This window comes from Antechinus flavipes, chromosome 3 (genome assembly GCF_016432865.1).
Source record: "Antechinus flavipes isolate AdamAnt ecotype Samford, QLD, Australia chromosome 3, AdamAnt_v2, whole genome shotgun sequence".
Taxonomy (NCBI): Eukaryota; Metazoa; Chordata; class Mammalia; order Dasyuromorphia; family Dasyuridae; genus Antechinus; species Antechinus flavipes.
The window spans coordinates 590546128-590569817 of NC_067400.1; the positions used below are offsets into that span (position 1 = coordinate 590546128).

The window sequence follows — 23690 nt, forward strand, 5'->3', positions numbered from 1 at the left end:
TATCAAATAATTGCATGCAAATATTACCCTCAATAGACATTTTCCCTTCTTTCCTTGCTGCATTAATTTTGTTTGTGCAAAAGTTTCTTTTCTTTTTTATATTGTATGTAATCAAAAATTTCCACTTTCTCTTTCATGATCACCTCTAACCCTTCTTTGGTTAAGAATTCTTCCATAAGTCATAGTTTCCACTTTCTTCTTTCCTTTTTGCAAGAGGGGGATGAATCCCAGCTGGTTTCTGAAAATTCATTTGCCACAATAGCAAATAGTTGACAGTGAAAAAAAGTCATCCGGCTCAAAATGTTTGGCAGAAAAGATAATTCCTCTTCATGCTGTTGCCCCAAGCATCTAAAGTGCTCTCTCCTCCTATGTCTATTCTCTGGCTCTCTGGTTTTGTACAAAAGATGTCCCAAGTCATTAGGAACATTTTTCTTCTTAAATTATGGTGACAAAGAGATCCTAAGATTGTTCTGTCACTGGAATACAACTGGGTTCACAAGAATGATCTCCTTCAGGGGAAAAAAACAGCACATTGTTTTTTATTTTTTTCTTCTGATTGGTGAGCATGAAAGCAGCAGCATAGCATTACCGACCATTTCTTTTTTGCTGGTATTCTTTATATTCACTACAAATTTCTCCCCCAAACTTTAGTCCAACATCTCTAACTGAGGATTAACCCTATGGTTTTCATTTCCTGGTCCAATGCTTCATCAACTTTAGTAAGGTTTTCTAGATTCCTTCTCAATTCTCATCCTTCTTGGGCTTTCTGGTGCTTTTTTATTCCCTCCTCTTTAATAGGTGTCTTTGCCCTTGACTTCCATGATATGACTCTCTCCTTATTTTCTACTTATCTTTATAATTTCTTCTTAGTTTCCTTTGTTGTATCCCTTTCTAATTGTGTGAACTTAAGTAAATTATTTCCTCTTTATGGTCCTGTTTCCTTATCTGTGAAATGAAGGATCAGAATCAATGGCCTCAGAGGTACTTTCCAATTCTAGTTCTATGAGCCAATGATTATCAATTATTCACCACGTAATAGGTATGGATATATTGAGCCCTCTTTTATAGGCTTTCTTCTTGATATCATCAGGTCTTGTTGGTCCAATGATCATATCTGTGCTGATTTTCTTTATATTTTTCTCCCTTCCTCCTTCCCTCTCTCCCTCCCTCCATCCTTCCCTCCCGGCTCAAAATGTTTGGCAGAAAAGTTAATTCTTCTTCATGCTGTTGCCCCAAGCATCCAAAGTGCTCTCTCCTCCTATGTCTATTCTGTGGCTCTCTGTAATCTTACTCCTGAGCTATAATCCTGCCTTACCAACTGTCTTCTACACACGTCCATTTTGATCATCTCAATCACCTCAAATTCAACATGTATCCAACTGGATTCAATATCTTCTCTCCAATCATTCCCATTCTTCAAACTTACCTATCTCTGAGAAAAACCGAGAGGCTGTAACTGAGACCCCAAACACTGAAATCATTTTTGACTCTTCTTCTCCCTGTTCTATTAATCTATTCTATAACCAAACAATTTCTAATTCCTGTTGATTCTATCTCACCAGTCCTTTCTGCATTCATCTCATTTTTTTTTTTTTCCTACTCGCAATGACCACTATCTTATTCAGGTCTTCCTACCTCTTAATTTATCTTACTGGCCTTCTAACCAGACTCCCTGACCAATCAGGCTCTTTCTTCTCCAAACTATTCTTGACAATAGGGGTTGACATAACATGTTTTCTAGTGCATGTATCTTTGATCACAGCACTTACTGGCTCAGAACCCTTCAGAAATGTCCTATTTATTATGATTAAGAAAAATACCAGTCATATCCTGACATTTATAATCCTCCATGGTCTGGCTTCATCTACTTATCCAGTCTTATTTCATGATCTTTTATTCCATGTCTATTCCCTGGCTTACCTCTTCTGGACAAGCTCTGCCTAGCCCTGAGGCAACAGGGAAATTTGTGTTACATTCTCTCCCTTCCTAAACTCTGTGTTAGTCATAGGAGACTACTTGCCATCTCCTAATCTCAACCTGCCATGTTCTGCTTCTAGATGTTGGAGCAGGCCATTGCCCTTGCCTCCAGAAGGCTCCCTGCTCATCTTTACCTGCTGAAATCCTTCCCTACCGTTGAGGCCCAGTTGGAAGTGCTACCCATGTCCTGAAGTCTTCTGGGATTCCAACTACCCAGAAAATTTTTCCAATTTTTCCAGAGTACTTTGCCTGGATTTTTCTCTAGTAGCTTCCTACCCTATCCTTACCCCCCACCCCAACAGTCCAATCATACTCTACTTTGGCTTCTGCTTTTCTGTGCACATAGACAAGGGCCAGCAGACCACAGACTCCTTGAGAGCAAGGATTGTATGATTTTTCATTTTTATAATAATGATAGCTAGCATTTACATAAAACCTATGTGTCAGGCACTGTGTTAAATGCTTTACAATTTTTGTCTCAATAATAATAATAATAGCTAACATTTATATAACACCTACTTTGTGGCAGCACTTTGCTAAATGCTTTACAATTATTATTTCAACAATAATAATAATAATAATAATATTTGCTAATATTTATATAGTACCTACTGTATGTCAGGCACTGTGGTAAATGCTTTACAATTACTATCTCAGTAATAACAATAATAGCTAACATTTATAAAGCACCTACTATATGTTAGGAATTGTGCTAAATACTTTATAATTATCTTAATAATAATAATAGCAAACATTTATATAACACCCATTATGTATTGGGCATTGTGCTAAACACTTTTTATTTATTTGTTTGTTTTTGGAAGCAATGGGGTTAAATACTTGCCCAGGATCACACCACTAATAAGTATCAGATCAAATTTGGACTCGGGTCTTCCTGACTCCAGGACAGTGCTCAATCACCTGTGCTATCTAGATCTCCTGAAGCAATTTTACAAATATAATCTCATTTGATCTTCACTGCAGTCTTAGAAAATAGGCACTATTATTATCCCTATTTTACAAGAGGAAATTGAGAGTGATAGAGGGTAAGTGACTTATCTAGCAAGTGTCTGAGTCCCGAATTCCTTTCTGACTCCAGGCCTGGTCCTCTAACCACTGAGCCATCCAGTGGCTGGATGAATAGTTGGTCCTTCATAAAAGTCTGTCCAATTGAAGGATATGGCTTACCTGGTATATTTTCCTTGAGGGTCACAATCTTCTCTTCGATGTCCTTGTTCTGCTGGTTCACCTTCTGTAGCCTCTCCTCTAGCATTACGATGGTCTGCGAATGCTGCTTAACTTGCTCCTTGTATTGGATAATCTCCACCTCCAGGTCTTTTTTCTGCAGGTCTTTCTCTCCCTCCATTATTTTGAAGGCTTCCTGCTGCTCCAAAAGTTGTTCCCCCAGAAGGATCTAGGACGAAAGAGGAGAGTGAGAGTGGTCAGTGAAGAGCCTGGCCTTACAATTCCCTTGTCTCCCCGTGCCTTAGTTTCCCCTCTAAAAAATGAGGGTGTGAGAAGAGAAAGCCTCCGACTCTTGATCTAATATCCTGAGCATTCATCACAATTGTGTCACATTACAATTGATGATGAAAATGATGAAGAAGAATATGATGAGGCTATCAGAATTGCTTATGTGAAAATTCCCTTCCCTAAATCAGTCTGGCAACTCATCTGTAAGTTAAAATGTTTTAGCAAGTTGACTGGGGGCACTCTCAGTGATATTATGAAAATAGCTTTGACCTCACTGCCTCTTTGAAAGGGTCTCTGGGACCCATAAGGGAGCCCAGACCACACTTTGAGACCTGTTGCCCTATCCCAATAAAATCACTGGTCCTGAAGAAATGAATAATAACCACTTAAAATTATTCAATTTTGGAATCAGGAGGTAGTTTGTTGTTTGATGGGAAAGGTAAGAAGTGGAGAATGTATAACTGGAAAAGGAGCATTTTGAAGACCCAGTGAAAGAGGGGCACCTAGATGGTAGAATGGATAGAGCACTAGTCTGGAGTTAGGAAGCTCTGGCATCAGACACTTATTAGCTATGTAACCACCGGCAAATCATTTAACCCTTATCAAAGAGAATGAGGAGGAGAAAGAAGAAAAGGAGGAAGACTAAGAGATAGAGGAAGAGGAGGAGGAGGAAGAAGAGGAGAAGGTAGAAGAGGAGAGGAAAAAAAAAAAAGAAGAACCAGTTAAGGAGCCTAAGAAGGCTCAGTCAGAGAAATAGGAGAGTAAGTGGGAGAGAGAGCATTGAAGAAGCGTTTCTCTAGCCATAGTAAAATCAGAACATACTTGTTTCTTTCTGGCTTCACTGAGTTCTGCCAAAGCTTTGCTCAAACTCAGAGCGAGGGATTCTTTTTCTTTCTGGTCTTCGGACTTTGTCCGTTGGCTCTCTTCTACCATAGTCAGTGCTTCATTTAAGTGAGAGCTTAAAACTCCCCCTTCTTTGGATTTAGATTCCACTTCCTAGAGGAGACAATCAACACCAAATAAACAAAATGCCTTTGACTTTTTCCTATTCTGTATGGATGTGTTGAGCTCTATTCTATTTTTATGTAGATACTTCAGTTTCACTACAAAAGCTGAGGATGGGGAGAAGGAATGGAATTGGGAGGAAAAGGGAGAAGAGAATTGCTCTTCTCAGTTAATTAAAAAAATTATGGAGTGATTGATTGTGAACTCCATGGCCACTCAAAGGAGAATGGCTGAACCTCGCATACAGGAAAAACCAAGTGGATGAAGAATGCTCATCGTCCAGAGCAGCCGCTGAGTGTGGCTTTAACCTGATTAAAATGTAAAAGGGAAATATTTGATAAAATGAATAAATGATAACAAATAAATAATAAAATGAAAATGATTACAATAATAAAAACATAAAATATTACATTCTAAAACTGAGTCACTATGTGGATAGCAGGGGTCCTTATGTATAATTTAATGGTCCCGTTTATGTTTGAATCTGACATCACTGGCCCAGATTATAATGTGTGTAGTTGGACAAAGAATCTAATCAGTCAGTGATCAGCAGAAACACATCAGGCAGGCTCTGTATATCCTAGAATTAAATGGCAGGAGGGGAGTTATCCATTTGGGAAATTGCACAGTATTTCCAACAGTCTCAAACTGTTTCCTGCAGCAAATGACTAGCTTTTAAACACCAGTTTTAAAAACCAGGCTGCTTTATGGATGAGGATCTTGGAATGCTAGGATCTTTACCAATGATCCAAAGGACCAGGGAACGATGCACGGTGAGCTTTAAGCAGCTGGAGCATATTAAGAATGTTAATTGATGCACATAGGAGGGAATGCCGTAGACAAAATATAATGAATATTAGGTGCATGCTGACAATATAATGGCCCTATGGCTCCTCATAAGACATCATAAGAAACTAAGAAAGCTTCCTTTTCTTTTCTTTTTAAAGCATATTTCCACATTAGTCATGTTGTGAAAGAAAAATCAGAACAAAAGGGGAAAAAAATGAGAAAAAAAAAACAAGATGAAAATAGTTTGCTTTGATATGCATTCAGACTCCACAGTTCTTTCTCTGAATATGGACAGTGTTTTTTATCATGAGTCTTTTGGAATTGTCTGAAGACTCCCTTTCCTCCATGACATCAAGCAGATTGTCAAGGAAGGATATGGACAAGAACAAGCAGGAGTGGGAAGGAAAGAAAAACTACATCAATGGGAGGATGAGATAGATTCACCAATTGGAAAAAACAGGGGGAATCTGGCATGTTACTAGCTATGTAACCATGGCCAAATGACTTAACCCCAATTGCCTTAACCAACCTCCCCATGCTCACTCTCAAGCCAACATCCCAGAGTATTGTTTGGGCCACCCCATTTCCCCTGATTTGTTTACTAGGGAGCTAAGTAGGACAATGATTAGACTGCTTGACTTGGAGTTGGGAAACTCAAGTGCAAATCTGGCCTCAGATCCTAGTAACTGTGGGCAGGTCTTAATATCTCTTAATCTCAGTTTCTTCATCTGTAAAATGAAGATAATAGATAATAATTGCTCCTACCTCTTATGGGTGTTGTGAGGAAAAGATGATATAAAGTGTTTGGTGCATAGTAAACATAAAAATGCTAGTTATCATATCCAGACCTATGATTTCATTCCTATTATATAGTAGTAGTATATTCGTATTATATAGCAGTGTCAAGTTCAGAGATGGGATGGCTAAAACCTATGTAAAAATCTCGATGGCATATTGATTTAGAAAACCATATATTAGGATTATCTGTTTTACTGTAGCAATTAGGTGGTACAGTGAATAAAGCCCTAGGCCTGGAATCATGAAGATCTAGTTCAACTTGGCCTTGGACAGTTACTGGCTGTGTGATCCCAGACAAGTCACTTCACCCTGTTTGCCTCAGTTTCCTCATCTGTAACATGCGCTGGAGATGACAAATCCCTTTTGTGACTTTGCCATGAAAATCTCAAAAGGGATCATGAAAAGTAGGACATGAAGTTGACTAACAATAACGACAAAATGTTTGACTGTATTTTTATTTATTTATTTTTAATATTTCCTGATTACATTTTAATCTGATTCTGGCTTCACTCAGGAGAGTTGAGACCTGTCACCCTCTGCTTGACACAAAGTAATAAAACACCTGGGATGGGGGATTCCCAGTATGAAAACTCCCTCCACTGATGAAAAACAGCCTCTTACCAAGAGTTGCCTGGATCACACAGTCCTCAGAGGCAGGACTTGAATACGGCTCTTCCCAACTCCAAAGCCCAACCTTCCATTCACACTGCAAAGATGCCTCTTGCATCCTTTCCCTTTGTGATATAGGGATATATCATATATCAAGGTCTGGGTGTGTCTATGGCGGATTGTAAACCATTACTGGTTTGTCCTTTCTTCTGTGATACATTTGGGAAACTAACCTGCAAGATGCTTTGAGGGTCAGGGGCGATGTTAATGGTGCTTGTGGGCAATCTGAAGAAATCTGACAGAGGATCGACACAGTTGTCACTGTTAGACTGTGCTGGGACTAGATGATCTACCCTGTCTATCTCCCTATTCCTATACAAAGTTTGGAATGATTAGCTAATAAAAGCTATGATTAATTATAAGAAATAATTGCTTACAGGCAGAGTGCTCTTCAAAAAAGGAGCTTTGGACTTGGGAAGTCCTGGGTTCAAGTGTTACCCCGACACAGAACTCGACTCTAGTCTTTTAATATCTTTTAACTCCAGGCAACTCACTAAGATTATAATTGAGGCAGCTGGGTGGCACAGTGGATAGCATGCTGGATTTGGAGACAGGATGCCCCAGGTTCAAATTCTACCTCAGAAATTTACCTGTTGTGTGACCCTCAACAAGTCAATGTGGCTCAAACTGAGTTTCCTCATTTATAAAATGGAGAAAATAATAATAGCATCTCCCAAGCTTTGTGTAAGTATCAAGTTTGATGGTATATGTAAAGCAAATCCTAAAATGCTACAGGAATAGTAGATATAATTATTATGTTAAAGAATGATGTAGAATTATTATGTAAAGAATTTATAAACTTTAAAATGCTGTATGAATTTAGATCATGTTAAGTATTTTATAAATTTTAATAATAGTAATAAACACAATAGCTAGCATTATGTGCCAGAGCTTTATAATTATTATTGAATTTGATTCTCACAACCACCCTATGAAGTATATATTATTTTTATCCCCATTTCATAGATGAGGAAACTGAGGCAGACAAGAGTTTAAATCAAAGCTTATTAAACTGTGGGTCATGATCCCGCATGGAGTCTTATAACTCAATGTGTGAATCTCAAAATTATGATTCATTATCAGGAAATGTTTGATTTGCATGCTTGTTTTATATGCTTATATTCCTGGAGTCTGATGAAAAGAGTTTGAGACTGAAAAAAGTTTAAGAAGTTCTGGTTTGAATGACTTATCCAGGGTCACATAACTAGTCAGTTATCTGTGGCTGGATTTGAATTCAGGTCTTCCTGAGTCCAAGCCCTGTGTTTTGTGCATCATAGCATTACTTAACTGCCTTAAAGTGCTACACAAATATATTAGTCATTATACTATTTCCATTAATAGGGGGAATTCCTTACCAAGCTCTCCCTACATCAGGGAAGGCTGGAAAAACAAACAAACCTACACAAAGGCTTTCAAGTCCATAAAACACCTCATAGAATCTCACAACAGTCTAGAGTTTAAATACAGAGGTGCTATTCTTCACATATGATAGATGGGGAGACTGAGGTAAAATGACCAGTCCTGGATCACACAGCTCTTATGTGTTAGAGGTTAGATTTGAACCCACATTATCCCAACTCCCAGCCCAGTCCTCCATTTGCCAAGCCATCCTCCCTATGTCCAAAAGACCCCTCTTTTATCCCAAACAAAGCCTGGAGACCTGGAATTCCCATGCCGTTAATCCTCAGGCAGGCTTCTGCTGCTGGATGTCTCTCCTGCCCTGTCTCTGTCTCCTACCTTTTTCAGCTTTTTTAAGTGATTCTCAAGATCTTGGACTTTTTTCTTCTCTTCTTCCATAGCAGTCTTAGCTTGATTCTTTTCTTCGATCATATGGTTCTTCCAAACCTGAAAGTCAATCAGGAGCTTTTACTTAGGAAAAAGGGAGGGTAAATACACTATGGAGGAAGAAGCAAATGAAGGTCATTACTCTCTGAATTGAGGGACTCTTAGGAGACAGTGTCAGAGCTGAGAGCATCTTTAGAACACAGAGTGGCAGAGATGGGAGGGCACTGATAACACAGAATGTTAGAACATAGAGTATTATGCAGACTTCAGGACTTAAACTATTAGGATGTAAATGTGAGTCCTAAGGTCTTAGAATGTCAGAGTTGGGAGAGACTTTGAAAAAAAAAACAAATAGTAATATCAGTAATATCTTAAAACCTTACATTTTCAGTGGGTCCCAGAACATAGTGTTGTGCCACAGTTCTTTTATTATCCTGACTCAGTTTCCCTAATTATCCTGACTCAGTCTCCCTAAATTGTCCTGCCTCAGTTTCCCTAATTGTTCTGCTCAATCCTGCAAAACCACTGCCCCCCCCCTTAATCAGAATATTTGATAAGGATAAAAGATCTTATATTTTAGAATATCAGAATGTCTCTCCCCATCCCAAGCTATTAGAATATCAGATACCATCTTATCAAGATGCCTCTCCCCATCTCCAGGGTGTCTCCCCCTATTATGTCATCCCATCTCCTGCGGCTCACCCCACCTTGTCAGAGTACCATTCCCTCTCTCAATACTCTGTCTCCACCCCTGCCTCAGGCTATCCCCTGAATCTGAGCCACGTGTAGATAGGTCATTGAGAACTCACATTGCTTGCTGGATTCTTGGAAATGATAGTCTCATTCAGCCCTGGGACCAAATCATGGATCCATTTGGTCCCAGTAAATCTCTCCCTTTCAAATAAAATATTAAATGCTCTCTAATCTCTATCTTGCCTCAGTTTCTCTGGCATTACAATAGAATGCTAGAAAAGAATATCAGATTTTAAGGGATGGGGGGGGGTCATCTGTTCCAATCCCTTACTTGACAAGCCACTGAGATCCGTGGGGAGTCAGTGACAGGGGACAAGACAGGAGTAGAACCCAATATCAGAATAGTTTTTTTTTTTCTTTCTAGAATATAGTCACAGTCACACCATTCTTAGAAAGGGGAGCAAAGTTACCCGGATGCCTGCCCAGCTTTGTTTATAAAAAAGAATGGTGGAAATACTTGTCTAAACCACTCTTAATTAAGGAGGCAACTTGCCAGCGAATGTATTCAAGTCAAGTTGCTTAATGCAGTCACTGAAATGTGGGAATCACCACTGTGAATATGGAAAAAATGCAGAGTCTTCCAGTGTGGGAGGTGGGTAAAAAGCAGGGAAAACTGGTTAGGTTGTTCCTACTTTTTCCCTGCAAGGGGTAGAAGGAATTAACTCCAGGCCCTTTTCACTTATTCCCAGCTTGTGTTTCTATAATTGGTTAATAAGTGAGTTGTTTGGCTTTGAGAACACTTTTTTTATCCACGGAAACAATGTTATAAATTGTGGCTAGCTTCCAGGCCAGCTCACAAGAAGCCTATTGGACCTGTTATGTGGTCTAGATACTGTATGTCGGAGTGAATAATAATTGTGCTGTTTTATTCTCAATTGAACCAAAAAATATAATTAGACTGAATAAAGGGCAGCTTAAATCTCAGCCCCCCAACAATGCTGACACTCATAGAAAAGAAGGTTTAGTTAAAGGAGGAAAACAAAGTTTTGTGATTTTTTTTTCTCATGAGGACTTTTGGGTATATTTAAAGACTTTTAAGTGACATGTCACTTAGAAAATTTAGAATTGGAAGAGATTATGGGCTCCTTCAGACAGCAGCTAGGTGATACAGCAGATAGAGGGCCAGCTCTAGAGTCAGGAGGACTTGAATTCAAATCCTCTCTCAGGTAGTTACTGACTGTGACCCTAGGTGAGCCATTTCACCTTTGTTTGCCTCAGTTTCCTCATCTGTAAAATTGGGATGATAATAGCACCTATATCTCATGGTATTGTGAGGATCAGATGAGACAATAATTATAAAGTGATTAGCACAATGACGGGCACTTAGTAAGTGCTATAACAATGGTAGGTATTATTATTATTATTATGAATTATGAATTATTATTAGTGGTTGGATTTTTCATCAGAAGATCTGAATTTGAATTCTGGCTTTGTTATCTCCCACCTATTTGGCATCAGGGACATTTTAAAATAATCAATTTAATTATTTAATGGAGCTTGGTTTCTTACTCAGGAAAGTGAAGATGTTGGATTAGATGGACTCTAAACTCAAAATCCCATGACCCACATTGTAATAATAATAATAACAAATATTGATGATAGCTAACATTTACAGTAATTGACATCTATCTATCCATCCATCTTTTACAGTGTCCCAGGGACTGTCCTAAATGTTTTACATTGACCTTATTTGATCCTCACAAAAAAATTCCTGTAAGGTAGATGCTATTTTCCCCATTTTATGGATGAGGAAACTGAGGCAGAGGTGACATGGTGAGGCAGACTTGGCCAGAGTTATACAGTTATTAAGTATCTGAGGGTGGATTTCAATTCACTTCCTTCCTGACTGCAGGCCCAGTGCTTTCAATCCACTGAAAGATTGCATTGGATGTACTTTAAAGACCCTCCTAACTCTGTTCTTGAGATTCAGTTGGCCAAGTGTCACTGGAATTACACTTTCCCTTCACCTGCTTTTCTTGACTTTTTATGCTAGGAATTAGTGGAAAGAACATTAGTCTTGGAATCTGAATATCTTCATCCAAATCCTGTCGCTACCACTTAATCTCTCTTTGTTTGAGGGAAGTAGATTTCCCTGTGTGGGATTTGGCTATTTCATGTCTAAAGTGATGGGACTGGACTCTAGGTTTCAGCTCTCAATCCCACAATCAGTTGTTTAAGAACTCCTGACCACAGTTAATTAGTGGGTCAATGTTTATTAAACACTATGTGCTAAGTCCTGGGGACACAAAAAAAAGGCAAAAGGCAGTTGCTGCCCTCGAAGAGCTTGCAGTCTAATTTAGCCTTATTACCGATCACAGCATCAGATCGAAGTACAACGTACACAGATTCTTCACCTAAGGACAAATCCTGGATTATAAGGAGGAAAAGCTCTCAGCCAAGTTGGTCAAAAAGGATAAAAGTAATAATAAAGAAATGACTTTACCCGGTTTTCCTCTTCCAGCTTTTCCTGCAACTGCTTGATCTGTTCCTTTATCTGTCTCTCATGCTCCGAGCCTTGTTGTTTCATCTTGTGCAGCAGGGAATGGTGAGTCTCCTGTAGTTTTTTGACATCCGCCTGGAGGAGAATGGAGCCAGTGCAGGTCATGAGCCCAGGAGGAAGAAGTACCATGGCCCAGGTAGAGCACACAGCAAATTGTGCCATGGTTCAAGCTGAGCTTCCTACCAGGTAACCAGCACAGAGGGAATGATTCCTGGTTTTGTTAGTGTGTGTGTGTGTGTGTGTGTGTGTGTGTGTGTGTGTGTGTGTGTGTATGTGTGTGAAAGAGAGACAGATATAGAGACAGAGAGACACACACAGAGGAGAGAGACAGAGAGACACAGAGAGATTCAGAAAGAGAGGCAGAGAAAAAAACAGAAACAGAGACAGAGAGAGACAGACAGAGAGAAACAGACATAGAGGTACACACAGAGAGATAGAAAGAAACAGAAACAGAGAGGCAAAAAGATTCAGAGATAGACAGATACAGAGACACACACACAGATTGATTTTGGGGGGCAGGTCTATTTCCAGAGCAAGTATAGCAGAAAGGACCCTGGTCTTGGGACAAGGTGATGGCTGGGCTTAGTTTTATCCTCAGATTGTTATCCAGCTACAGACAGATGTCATTCATCATCTGGGCTTTAGTTCCACCTCTTTCAAATGATGGGGCTGAATACATGTCTGCAAGTCTCTTGGGCAGAGTTGTATAATATTCTCCCTGCCCCAACCCCATCCTATGGATCCCCTTTTCGGTCTCTCATGTGGGAGGGAGTAGCTTCACTAGCTAAGTCATTGAAAAGCTCCAAACATCCAAGGGATCGCACCAATGCTAAGTAGTATAGTTGCCATCTGAAATGAATTAAAATGAAACAAAAATGCAGCATTACCTGGAGTTCCTGGTTCTTCTTTGCAATTTTCTTATGATTTTCCAGAAACTTAGTCAAATATGTGGACAATCCTTCAGGAAGATGTAAAATAAGACAATTAGTATCATTAATTTTCAGGGGGGATTTCTCAATAGAGTACCTAATATTCTGTGTGTGTGTGTGTGTGTGTGTGTGTGTGTGTATGTGTGTGAAAGAGAGACAGATATAGAGACAGAGAGACACACACAGAGGAGAGAGACAGAGAGACACAGAGAGATTCAGAAAGAGAGGCAGAGAAAAAAACAGAAACAGAGACAGAGAGAGACAGACAGAGAGAAACAGACATAGAGGTACACACAGAGAGATAGAAAGAAACAGAAACAGAGAGGCAAAAAGATTCAGAGATAGACAGATACAGAGACACACACACAGATTGATTTTGGGGGGCAGGTCTATTTCCAGAGCAAGTATAGCAGAAAGGACCCTGGTCTTGGGACAAGGTGATGGCTGGGCTTAGTTTTATCCTCAGATTGTTATCCAGCTACAGACAGATGTCATTCATCATCTGGGCTTTAGTTCCACCTCTTTCAAATGATGGGGCTGAATACATGTCTGCAAGTCTCTTGGGCAGAGTTGTATAATATTCTCCCTGCCCCAACCCCATCCTATGGATCCCCTTTTCGGTCTCTCATGTGGGAGGGAGTAGCTTCACTAGCTAAGTCATTGAAAAGCTCCAAACATCCAAGGGATCGCACCAATGCTAAGTAGTATAGTTGCCATCTGAAATGAATTAAAATGAAACAAAAATGCAGCATTACCTGGAGTTCCTGGTTCTTCTTTGCAATTTTCTTATGATTTTCCAGAAACTTAGTCAAATATGTGGACAATCCTTCAGGAAGATGTAAAATAAGACAATTAGTATCATTAATTTTCAGGGGGGATTTCTCAATAGAGTACCTAATATTCTGTGTGTGTGTGTGTGTGTGTGTGTGTGTGTGTGTATGTATGTTTATGGATGAGGAAACTGAGGCAGAGGTGAAATGGTGAGGCAGACTTGGCCTTTGATTTCACTGATGTAAGAACTCCTAGGTGGGAAAATCTGTCTACCAGTGCAAATCAGCACCTCCTTCTAAATTGTATAGTCTCAAAAAGTTGGCTAGACTACTGAGGGATTAAGGGGTATGCCCAGGATGTGAGCAGGATTTGAACCCAGGATAACACACAGGATGAGTCACTTTTGGCTTTGCCGTGACGTCTGGGCTAACCCAAAACATGATCAAGAGTAGGAAAATGAAGAAAATCTATCTATTCCCTGCAGGACAATTGTCAAGACTCTGAGTAAGGATAAACTATCTTTTCCCACATTAAAGGCAGAGGATGGGCTCTCCATTGCTTGGCAATATATCTATCAATGCCCCAAACAGCTGAGGTTTCATTGGAAAGAGTATCCCTTCTGCCAATGCAGTGTGCAGCTCTTCTATAGCTGAGGGGATGGGAATTGTAAACCCCAAATCCATCCCTCAGTAACAGCCCTTCTGGGGACAAGCAGGCTAGGACTTAGCTAGGCTTGAATTGCAAAGGTTTAAGGTTTCAGAGACAAAAGGGATCTTGGAATGCAGAATACTAGATCTAGGAGAGGATGGAGAACTAGACTGGCACAGCTTGGCAAGTCCTCGGAGTCTAGGATGTCACAGTAGGAAAGCACCTCAAAATATAGAATATCAAGGCTGGAAGGAGCCTTAGAACACAACATGTCAGAGCTGGGAGGGCCCTTAAAACATAGAATATTAGGACTGGAGGGAACCTTAGGACAAAGAATGTTAGAACGAGAAGGACCTTAGAGCCCAGAATATCAGAGCTGGGAGAGCCATTAGAACCCAGGATGTCAGAGCTGGGAGGGCCCTTAGAACCCAGGATGTCAGAGCCAGGAGGGCCCTTAGAACCCGAGATGTCAGAGCTGGGAAGGAGTTTAGAACAGAGAACGTCAGAACAGGGCTCTTAGAATATAGAATATCAGAGCTGGGAGGTCTCTTTAGAACATAGGATGTCAGAACTGGAACAGCTCTTAGAACACAAACATCCCAGCTGGGAGAGCCCTTAGAACACAGACTGTAAGAGCAGGGAGAGGCCCAAGATCACAGAGTTAGTGCAGTGAGGGGGCTGTTGAACTTTCCAAACCTCTCTGTGAAAGAGATGTTTGGGATTTGTCAATAGATGTACTTAGTTGACATAAGGGAGAAAGAAGGCTCAATCACTTTGACTCTAATTTAGGGTTACTGGCAGGTGACAGTCTTCTCCAGTAACTGGGGGCTTACTATCTACTGAAGTATTCTAATTCAACTGTTGAACCGCACTATTAGGAGACTCTTCCTTATTTGGATTCCTGATCTACCTTCCTGTGATTTCTATCCATAGGGTCACTTACACCCACAACATTGACTATTATTTTGACTTCTGCAGGACATATTAGAAAAATATCTCTTATAGCAGGAGTTTATAACCTGGCTTCCCAGACCAGATTTCAGGGGATCGATGAACTTGGCTAATTAAAAAAATAACCTTTAAATTTTCATTAACCCCTAACTGAAATTTATAATTTCCTTCAATTATAAATTAAGTGTATAATTGTATATTTTACATAAAATTATGCATTTTATATAAAATTTTATACTTTTTATAAATATAAAATTACAAATTAAAAAAAATTAATGAGAAATCCAAAGGCTTTATCAGTAACTAAAGAGAATATAAAATAACAACCATAAGAATCCCTGACCTCCAGGACCTTCCTTTGCACAGGCCCTAATTCCCTCATAAGCTTCTGGAGTGTTCTGTGAGGTCCTAAAACTTAGGACCTAGGGTTTCAGAGAGTCACTGGCTCGCCTGCCATAGGTTCCATGTTCTCCCACTGCGGCCCTTTCCCCTTTCTCTAATTGGCTGCTGCCATTGCTGGTGTCTCCCTCCCAAATGGGAATTTGGACCACATTCAATAGGGGATGAATAGGTAGCAAAGTTGGAATAGTTTCTAAGACTTTCTCTTTCTAGAAGCAAGAGATTAGTGCCAACCAGAGGCCCTAGACTTGAATCCCAACTCTGCCATTAACTACTGTCAGGATTTTCTCAAGTATAAAATGGGGACTGGAGATCGCCTTGTGTGGTCCAGTGGAATGCATTCTGGAATTTGGAATAAGAGGACTGGATTTGGATCCCACTCTGCCACCTGATTACACGTGTGATCTTGGGAAAGCCATTTAATTTCTATTCCTCATCTATAAAATGAGGAACTGCACTAAATGACTTCTCAGGGCTCCTTTCAGCTCTACATATCACCATCCTACAATCAGACGGGCTCTCCGGTTCTTCCCAGCTTTAAGTCTGATGGGAGAAATGGGAGGGACCAAGCAATTCTTAAGCATCTACTTTGTACCAGCTATTGTGGAAGTCCTTCACACATATTGACTGATTGTATAATCAGAAGACTTAAGTGAGCATTGAAAAAGGGGATGCTATAGACTTCCTGATGAGAGGTGATAGACTCGGTGAAAAGTAAGATGTGTATTTTTTGATCATGGCTAAGGTAGGGAATTTGTTTTGCTTAATTATGCTTATATGTTACCAGGACTTTCTTTTTCTTCTTTTTCAGTTGAGGAAGGTTAGAGGGAGAAGGAAATATATATGTATGTATATTTTTGCTGAGGCATTTGGGGCTAAGTGACTTGCCTAGGTCACACAGCTAGGAAGTGTTAAGTGTCTGAGACCTGATTTGAACTCAGGTCCTCCTAACTACAGGGCTGGTGCTCTATCTACTGCACCACCTAGCTTCCCCCAAAGAGATTTTTTTTTTTCTGAATTGAAAAAAAAATTTTTTTTAAAGGAAGACCAGCAGCTACTTAATGTATTTTTGGGTTGGGAATAAGTTTTACATGAGCTTACTCCAAGCATCTCCAGAATGTATTTCCTATGATTGAGCTCTCTTTGTGTCACCAGAAACTTTCACAAGGTTTTTCATATGGCAGAAACTCAGTAAGTGCTTATTAGTATTGGTGCTGGTGAACTCCTCTGCTGCTGCTCTCTTTAACAGGAAGTATGTTACAAGAGTCAGTCCCTGATCAATTCAGCTAAGTTAAAAATACATTTAGGAAGCTCTGAGTGTATGTACAAGGCACTGGAGACACAAGGTAAAGATGATACTGCTTCCTAACCACAAGGGATTTCTGGTCTCCTACAGAGAAAGCATGGGTATAAATAAAAATGACTTTGAGAGATGGTAGTAGAGCAGGCAAGAGAATATGACTTAAGATTCATGCGATGGGCATTCTGTCCCTCACTTTCTATGAGTCACTTCTTGGGAAAGTCACTTCTCTCTGGGTCTCAATTTTCTCCTCGATAATGTGAGAGAACTGAACTAAATGTTCCTTCAACTCCTGCCCAGATTTAACATCCTTTGATTTTTATGATTTCATCAAAGTATGTGCAGGAGATTAAACAGAGCAGCCTGAGAGATTCAAGTTTGGAGGGACTACTTCTGGGGAGACTGACTAGATAAGGAGTTCAAAGAGGCATCTATACTAACTTATGAAACAACTGTCTTGTCCTTACAAGGGGTCATTTAGTGAAGAGAAAGTTGCTCTTCCCCAAGGCAGCCTCTTCCATTTTGGGGCAGCTCAATGTTGGGAAGTTTTTCCTTATTTGAGCCAAAGTAGACTCATCCATTCTAGAGGGCACTTTATGGCTTATTTCTCTTTTCTAGGTTGGGAATTTGGCATAATAATAACCAATCCTGGAAAATAAATCTTATTTGGACACCAATATTCTGTCTAGGCTGATGAAATAAAGAGTAATGGAACATTAAGCTCAGCTTGTTATCTCCATTATCCTCAGTCTTTTATCTTGTGCCTTCTCAGAGTTAAGCAATTATAAGAAGATAATATAGTCTCTCATAATTCTAACCCTACTGGAATTCTGATGCTTTAATGTTAAAACTCAACATCACTAGCTTTTCTTTACAGGTATGGGTGACACGTAGTTATTTCAATTGGATTCAGTTTGAACTAGGTTCCTTTGGGGAAATGCAGGAGAATTTCACTCTAACCATTAAAATGATTTTAGATTTCCAAAAGTATTAGGGAAAACCAGGGATTGGAAAGTACAATAGACTATAGAAGCAAAATGAGATAAGAGAAAGAGATTGTGTAGAATATGCTGCCAAAGTCTTTCCTTTCCCAATAGGATTTCATGGGACTAAAGAATGTCACTAGAACTGGAAGAGATCTTAGAATATAATACTTTAGATTTGGAAGGTGGCCTTAGATCATTGAATGTTCCAGCTGTAACTGTAGAGCACAGAATGGTAAAGCTGTGAGGGATATAGACTATTATAAATAGGATATATCTTAGAAAATATAGAATGTTAGAACTAGAAAAATCCTTAGAATACAAAATGTCAGAGCTTGGAGGGCCTCTAGATCCCAGAATGTCAGAGCTGGAAGGGCTCTTTGAACAAAAACTGTCAGAGTTGGAAACACAGAATATCAGAATTGGGATAGAACCCAGAATGTCAGAGCTGAGAGAGCCCCTAGAACCCAGAATGTCAGAGTTGGGAGGGCTCTTAGGACAAAAAGTGTCAGAGCTGGAAAGGGCCTTGGAACACAGAATATCAGAATTGGGATAGAACCCAGAATGTCAGCTGAGAGAGCCCCTAGAACCCAGAATGTCAGAGTTGGGAGGGCTCTTAGAACAAAAAATGTCAGAGCTGGAAGGAACCTTGGAACACAGAATATCAGAGCTGGGAGGGCCCTAGAACGCAGTATGTCAGAGTGGAAGGATTCTTAGAACAAAAAAATGTCAGAGCAGGAAGGGCCCTTAGAACACAAGATGTCAGAGCTGGGAGGGCTCTTAGAACAAAAACTGTCAGAGCTGGGAGGACCCTTAGAAGACAGAATATCAGAACTTGGATAGAACACAGGATGTCAGAGCTGGGAGGGCTCTTAGATCAAAAATTGCCAGAGCTGGGAGGGTCCTTAGAACAGAAGATGTCAGAGCTGGAGATGATAGAGTGGAGTAAACATGCAGAATGAGACATTTCTGGACATGGACAATACTGGAATTTTTTTTTTTTTTGCTTGATTTGTTTCAAGGATTTTGTTTTTCTTTCTTGGGACAGGTGGAAAAGCAGGAGGGAGTGGAATAAATGCTTGATAAAAATGAGGAGACTGGACCCAGTAGCTTTCAGTTCTAAATCCATGATCCTATGGTCATTCTATGTCCTCTTGATCTGGGGATAGTTTCATTTTTGTTTTTGTAGCTCCAGTGCCTGGCACATAGGAGGTGCTACTGATTGATTGATTGGTTCACTTTAGTGATTCATCAAAATTAGAACTGATAGGATGAAATAAAGATAGGGAAGAAAAGCCAGCAGATCCAGCAGGCTCAAGGACCTTTGTCGGAGTGAGACAGCTCAATGCCCACATCCTTCAGGAGATGCTCAAACTTCTCCACCCAGAGCACCACCACCTGCAGGATCTCCACAATCACTTTGTGCAGCCACATCACAGAGGCATCCACGGAGAACTTCTGAAGGTGAATGAGCTGCTTTCTCAAGTCATTGCTACAGCAAGACAATCTCAAGCAAATCTGAAAAAGGTAAGATGATGAGAGACAGCAGAAGTTATGGATGGGACAGGACTCAAAGGACCCCCAAAGAATTCCTGGAGAATGGCCTTCTCCATTTTGCTCACCCTTCCTCTACCTATAACGGTGGCAAATATGCAGTCTGGTTAAGGGGCGTGGGAGGGCGATCCCTGACTAATTATATTAAATTTCTCTATGACTTTCTTGTCCTTTATCCATGCTGGGTTTTAGCTTATGATGGTCATATTAGACCACCTCCCTTGAACACATTTATTCATACAAAAAACCATTTCTTAAATGTCTGTTTTATACAAAGGTCTTAGGGGATGCTCTCGTTTCAGGTAAGACACAGCCTTGCCCTCACTGAATGCTATAATTTTTAATACTCAGCATTTTATGAGAAGTGCAGAGACAGTAGTAAGAAAATGTTAGGTATGTTCTGAGGGAGGGGTGTTATAAATGACCAGGGGGCAATCAGGAAAGATTTCCTGGAGAAGGAGCATGAGCTGGGCCCACACAACACTTTGTTAGGCCTTATTAACTGTGTAGCCGTGGGCAAATCATTTAACTTTACTAAGTCTCAGATTCTATACTTGGCCAAATGGGGACAATGACACCTGCACCCTTCTTGAAGGACCAGTGTGAAGTTAGTCAGATGACATTGTATAATGCTTTGCAAATTTCTGAGCATCGTGTACATTCTGGCCATTATTATTAAATAATAACAATGTATTATAACATAACATTTACTATATACTATATACTATATATATATATATATATATATATATACTAATCCATAATAACATTGTATTATAACATACCATTTTTATATACTATATACTAATCCATAATAACAATGTATTATAACATACTATATAACAAACAATAATTCATGTCACATAATAAAACATAGGTTATAGTCATATTATTATGTTATATGTTATTTTACATACTTTAATATAACAAATTATATAACTGTATAATATAATTATTGTTATTTTCAATAACAACAATAGTGATAATCATAATCATAACATAGTAATAATAAGGATATTAGGGGCAAAGGGGGAGAAAGGGAGGCCACTCTAAGCACATGCAGTAACTTGGGCAAAGATAAGAGAATGAGTAAATGCTTGGGCCATGCAGAAGGGACCAGGTTGCCAGGAACACAGAATATATAAAAAGCTTATGGGCTCATAGCTTGAGAGATGAAAGGGATCTCATAGGTTATCTGATTTAAATGCCTCATTATACAGATCAGGAAACTGAAATCCAGGAAGGTTAAGGGAAGTTAGGGATTTCCAAAATCAATTTCCATACTAGATTTGGTTTCAAAAACTAGGACCAAATCTTATCATTTTTGTATATCATTATTATCAACAACATCCCCCCACCACTAACATATATAGTTTAGTTTTTACAAAGTTTTTGTTATTAATCTTTGATAGTTTTATGAACTAAAACATTTTGGAGACACTGTAAATATTACCTCATTCAATCCTCACAATAACCCTGTGAATTATTATTCTTCTCTCTTCCCATCTTCCCATCACATTCTAAATAAGGAAACAGAGGTCTAAGGGAGATTAAAGGAACTTGCTCAAGATCACAAAATTAGTTGACATCAGAGACATCAGCTCTCTATCCAGTGGTCTACCAGCTGCTACATCAAAATGCCCATTGACAGAAAGTTCAGCCTAGTTCCTAGACTTGCGAACATGATGCCAATTTGGCATAATTGGAAAATTCTCAATTTTTTGCTGCTGAGGCAGACCACTGCGGGGATTGGTGCCAAAAATAAAATCAAGGGCAGGATGAGAGTGTGCCTTCACCCTGTTTGGGTAGTCACACATTCTGGCTTTCAGAGTGAACTCACATAAGCTGCCCTTCCACCGCTGTAAGATATCAAAACTTTGCCAAGGTGGCACCGACCCATCTGTACGACAGACAAATCCACTTAATGCAGGGATTGTAGATTTTTGGAAGGCACTTTCATTTTCTCTTTCCAGACAAATCCATCTGATGAGGGAAAATACATATAATAGCAGCAGAGTCTCAGGGTTATTCTGGGTCACAGTGACCATTTGAGGGCAGATCATGTCTGAATAGCTGGGGAATGCAAGCATGGGATTTAAGAATTGAAAGGAGTCTTAATGATCATTTAAGTCTAACTCCATCACTTTACAGGGGAAGAAGCCCAGTTAAAGGTACAGAGATCATCATGGGACTGTGAACTTGACTCCAAATATTATCTTTTTCTGTTCTTACCACTTTTCTTAATAAGTTGTTATTCAGGTGAAGAAAATGATGTTTGAGTGAAATATTATCAGCAGCGGTTAGCTCAAGGAAATGTGTTGAGCCTTGGCAAAGGTGAGACTTGAGGGCTGGCTGGGGATGGGGGCCAGAAATGGAAGCTGTTGGGGTAGAGAACAACCTCATACAGTAGGGTCAGGTCAGGCCTGACTTTGGGCAATTTGTCTCAAACACATATAATGTGCCATAGCATAAAGAATATGAGATTGAGAGTTAGAAGGTCTGGGCATAAGTATTGGTTCTGTTACTTACTATAAAATTTTGCAAATAATTATCCCTTTATGGGTATCAGTTTCCTTTTCTATAAAAGGAAAGTGCCAGGGAGGACTGTATGATCTAAGCAAAGCCCTTTGTAATCCTTAGAATACTGTATAAACATCAGTAGTTGTTTTTGGAGTCAGGAAGGCTGGAGTTCTATTAGAGTCACAGATATGTACTAGCTAGCCATATAACCTTGGGCAGGTCACTTTACTTCTGCCTCAATTTCCTCAGCTATAACATCAGGATAATAACATTCCCTACTTTTCAGAGTTGTTGTGAGGATCAAATGAGGTAACATTCGTAAAAGCACTTAGCATAGTACCTGGCACTATATTTATATAGTGGGTACTATATAAATGCTTCTTCCCTATATTTTCCTGATGTCTTATTTTCTAAGCTCTCCTCACTCTGACATTCTGTGTTCTAAGGGTCCTTCTAGCTCTTATAATCTGTGTTCTAAGGGCTCTCCAGCATTGACATTCTGTGTCCTAAGAGTCCTTATAGCTCTTATAATCTTGGGTCTAAGGGCCCTCCAGCACTGACATCCTGTGTTTTAAGAGCCCTTCCAACTTTGATATTCTGTATTCTAAGCTCCCTCCCAGCACAGATATTCTGTGTTCTAAGGTCTTTCTCAGATATTTTCTGTTCTAAGGCCTCTAATAGTTCTGACATTCTCTGTCATTTTCCTCTAATATTCTGTGTTCTAAGTAAGGTCTTTTCCAGCTCTGACATTCTGTGTTCTAAGTTCCTTTCCAACTTTGACCTTAGTGTTTTAAGAGTCTTCTTAGTTTTGATTTTCTGTGTTCCATGCTCCTTCCTAGTTCTTATATTCTATGTTCTAGTGTTTTCCCCAGCTCTGATATTCTGTGTTCTAAGCTCCCTCCCAGTTCTGACATTTTTAATTGCTCTAGGGGCAATAAGCTTATATAAGAACTGCACAATATGTCCCACAAATCCCTCCTACTCTAGAGCAGGATGATTTTCAAAACAAGAAGAGCAAAAACTAAACTAACTTGGCATTTACTAAAGTGCACAAGTGACCTGGCAGTCCTCCAAGAAGGCCTTCAGCTTTCCCAGTTGGACCAAGAGCTCCTCCTTACTGATGTCATTGGACCAGCTGCTCTTATTCGTGGTGATATTTTTCTTCTGCAATTTGAAGTTGTCCTCGATGACATGGGAGATGGTTTCTACCAGCTGGTTGTGGGAAAGAACAAACAACCATCAAAAAAATGGGCTAAGTTGGAGCAGCTCTGATAGAAGTGTGAAAGCAAGTGTGAAAACTGAGGAATGCTGGGGAAAAGGTAATTTCAATCCCATGGCTTGGCATGGATTCATGACTCATCACTGGAAAAACCGTAGACTGGGCTCTCATACTGATTAATCAACTTATGTATTCATGGGCAAGTCCCTTTCCCTTTTGAAGCTTAATTTCTATCTCTATAAAATGAGAATAATATTTTCACTCTATCCCTCCTAGGAAGATAGTTGTGAAAGTATCTTATAAACTCTAAAGAGATAACAAATGAATTATCTGTTGAAAGGTAATGTATATAGTAAAAAGAGTTCTAGATGGAGGCTCAGAGGATTTGGGTTCCAATTATGGCTCTGTTATTTACCAGCTATTAGGCCATTTACATGGCTTCACTAGGCCTCAGTTTGCTCATCACTGACATTGGAGGAAACATTCCTTCCTGTTCTAAATTTTTTATTATGTTTGACCACTATTTTTGATACTACCTGCATTAACTTAGATGATTCACTTTTCCTTATTTCCTCAGCCTCAGTTTCCTCTTCTGTAAAATGAAGGAATTGGCTTTGATGGCTTGTTGGGTACATGTCAGTAAAGTGTGTACATGGCAGAAAAATGG

General features: G+C 39.6%; 1 protein-coding gene across 2 annotated transcripts in view; it reads right to left on the reverse strand.

Moving 5' to 3' along the window:
• The window catches only part of LOC127555843 (forkhead-associated domain-containing protein 1-like), a 111434-nt gene that overhangs the window by 78292 nt on the left and 9452 nt on the right, over window positions 1–23690 (reverse strand). Inside the window, exons 3-9 of one of the 2 annotated variants that reach the window (XM_051988501.1) lie at window positions 22864–23016; window positions 19053–19248; window positions 12637–12707; window positions 11693–11824; window positions 8449–8556; window positions 4273–4446; window positions 3166–3391 (exon numbers count right to left, since the gene is read on the reverse strand). In XM_051988501.1, the coding sequence (XP_051844461.1) occupies window positions 3166–3391; window positions 4273–4446; window positions 8449–8556; window positions 11693–11824; window positions 12637–12707; window positions 19053–19248; window positions 22864–23016 (1060 nt within the window). Of the gene's footprint in view, window positions 1–3165; window positions 3392–4272; window positions 4447–8448; window positions 8557–11692; window positions 11825–12636; window positions 12708–13433; window positions 13505–19052; window positions 19249–22863; window positions 23017–23690 lie in introns of both variants that reach the window. The other variant, XM_051988502.1, reaches the window with a different exon arrangement.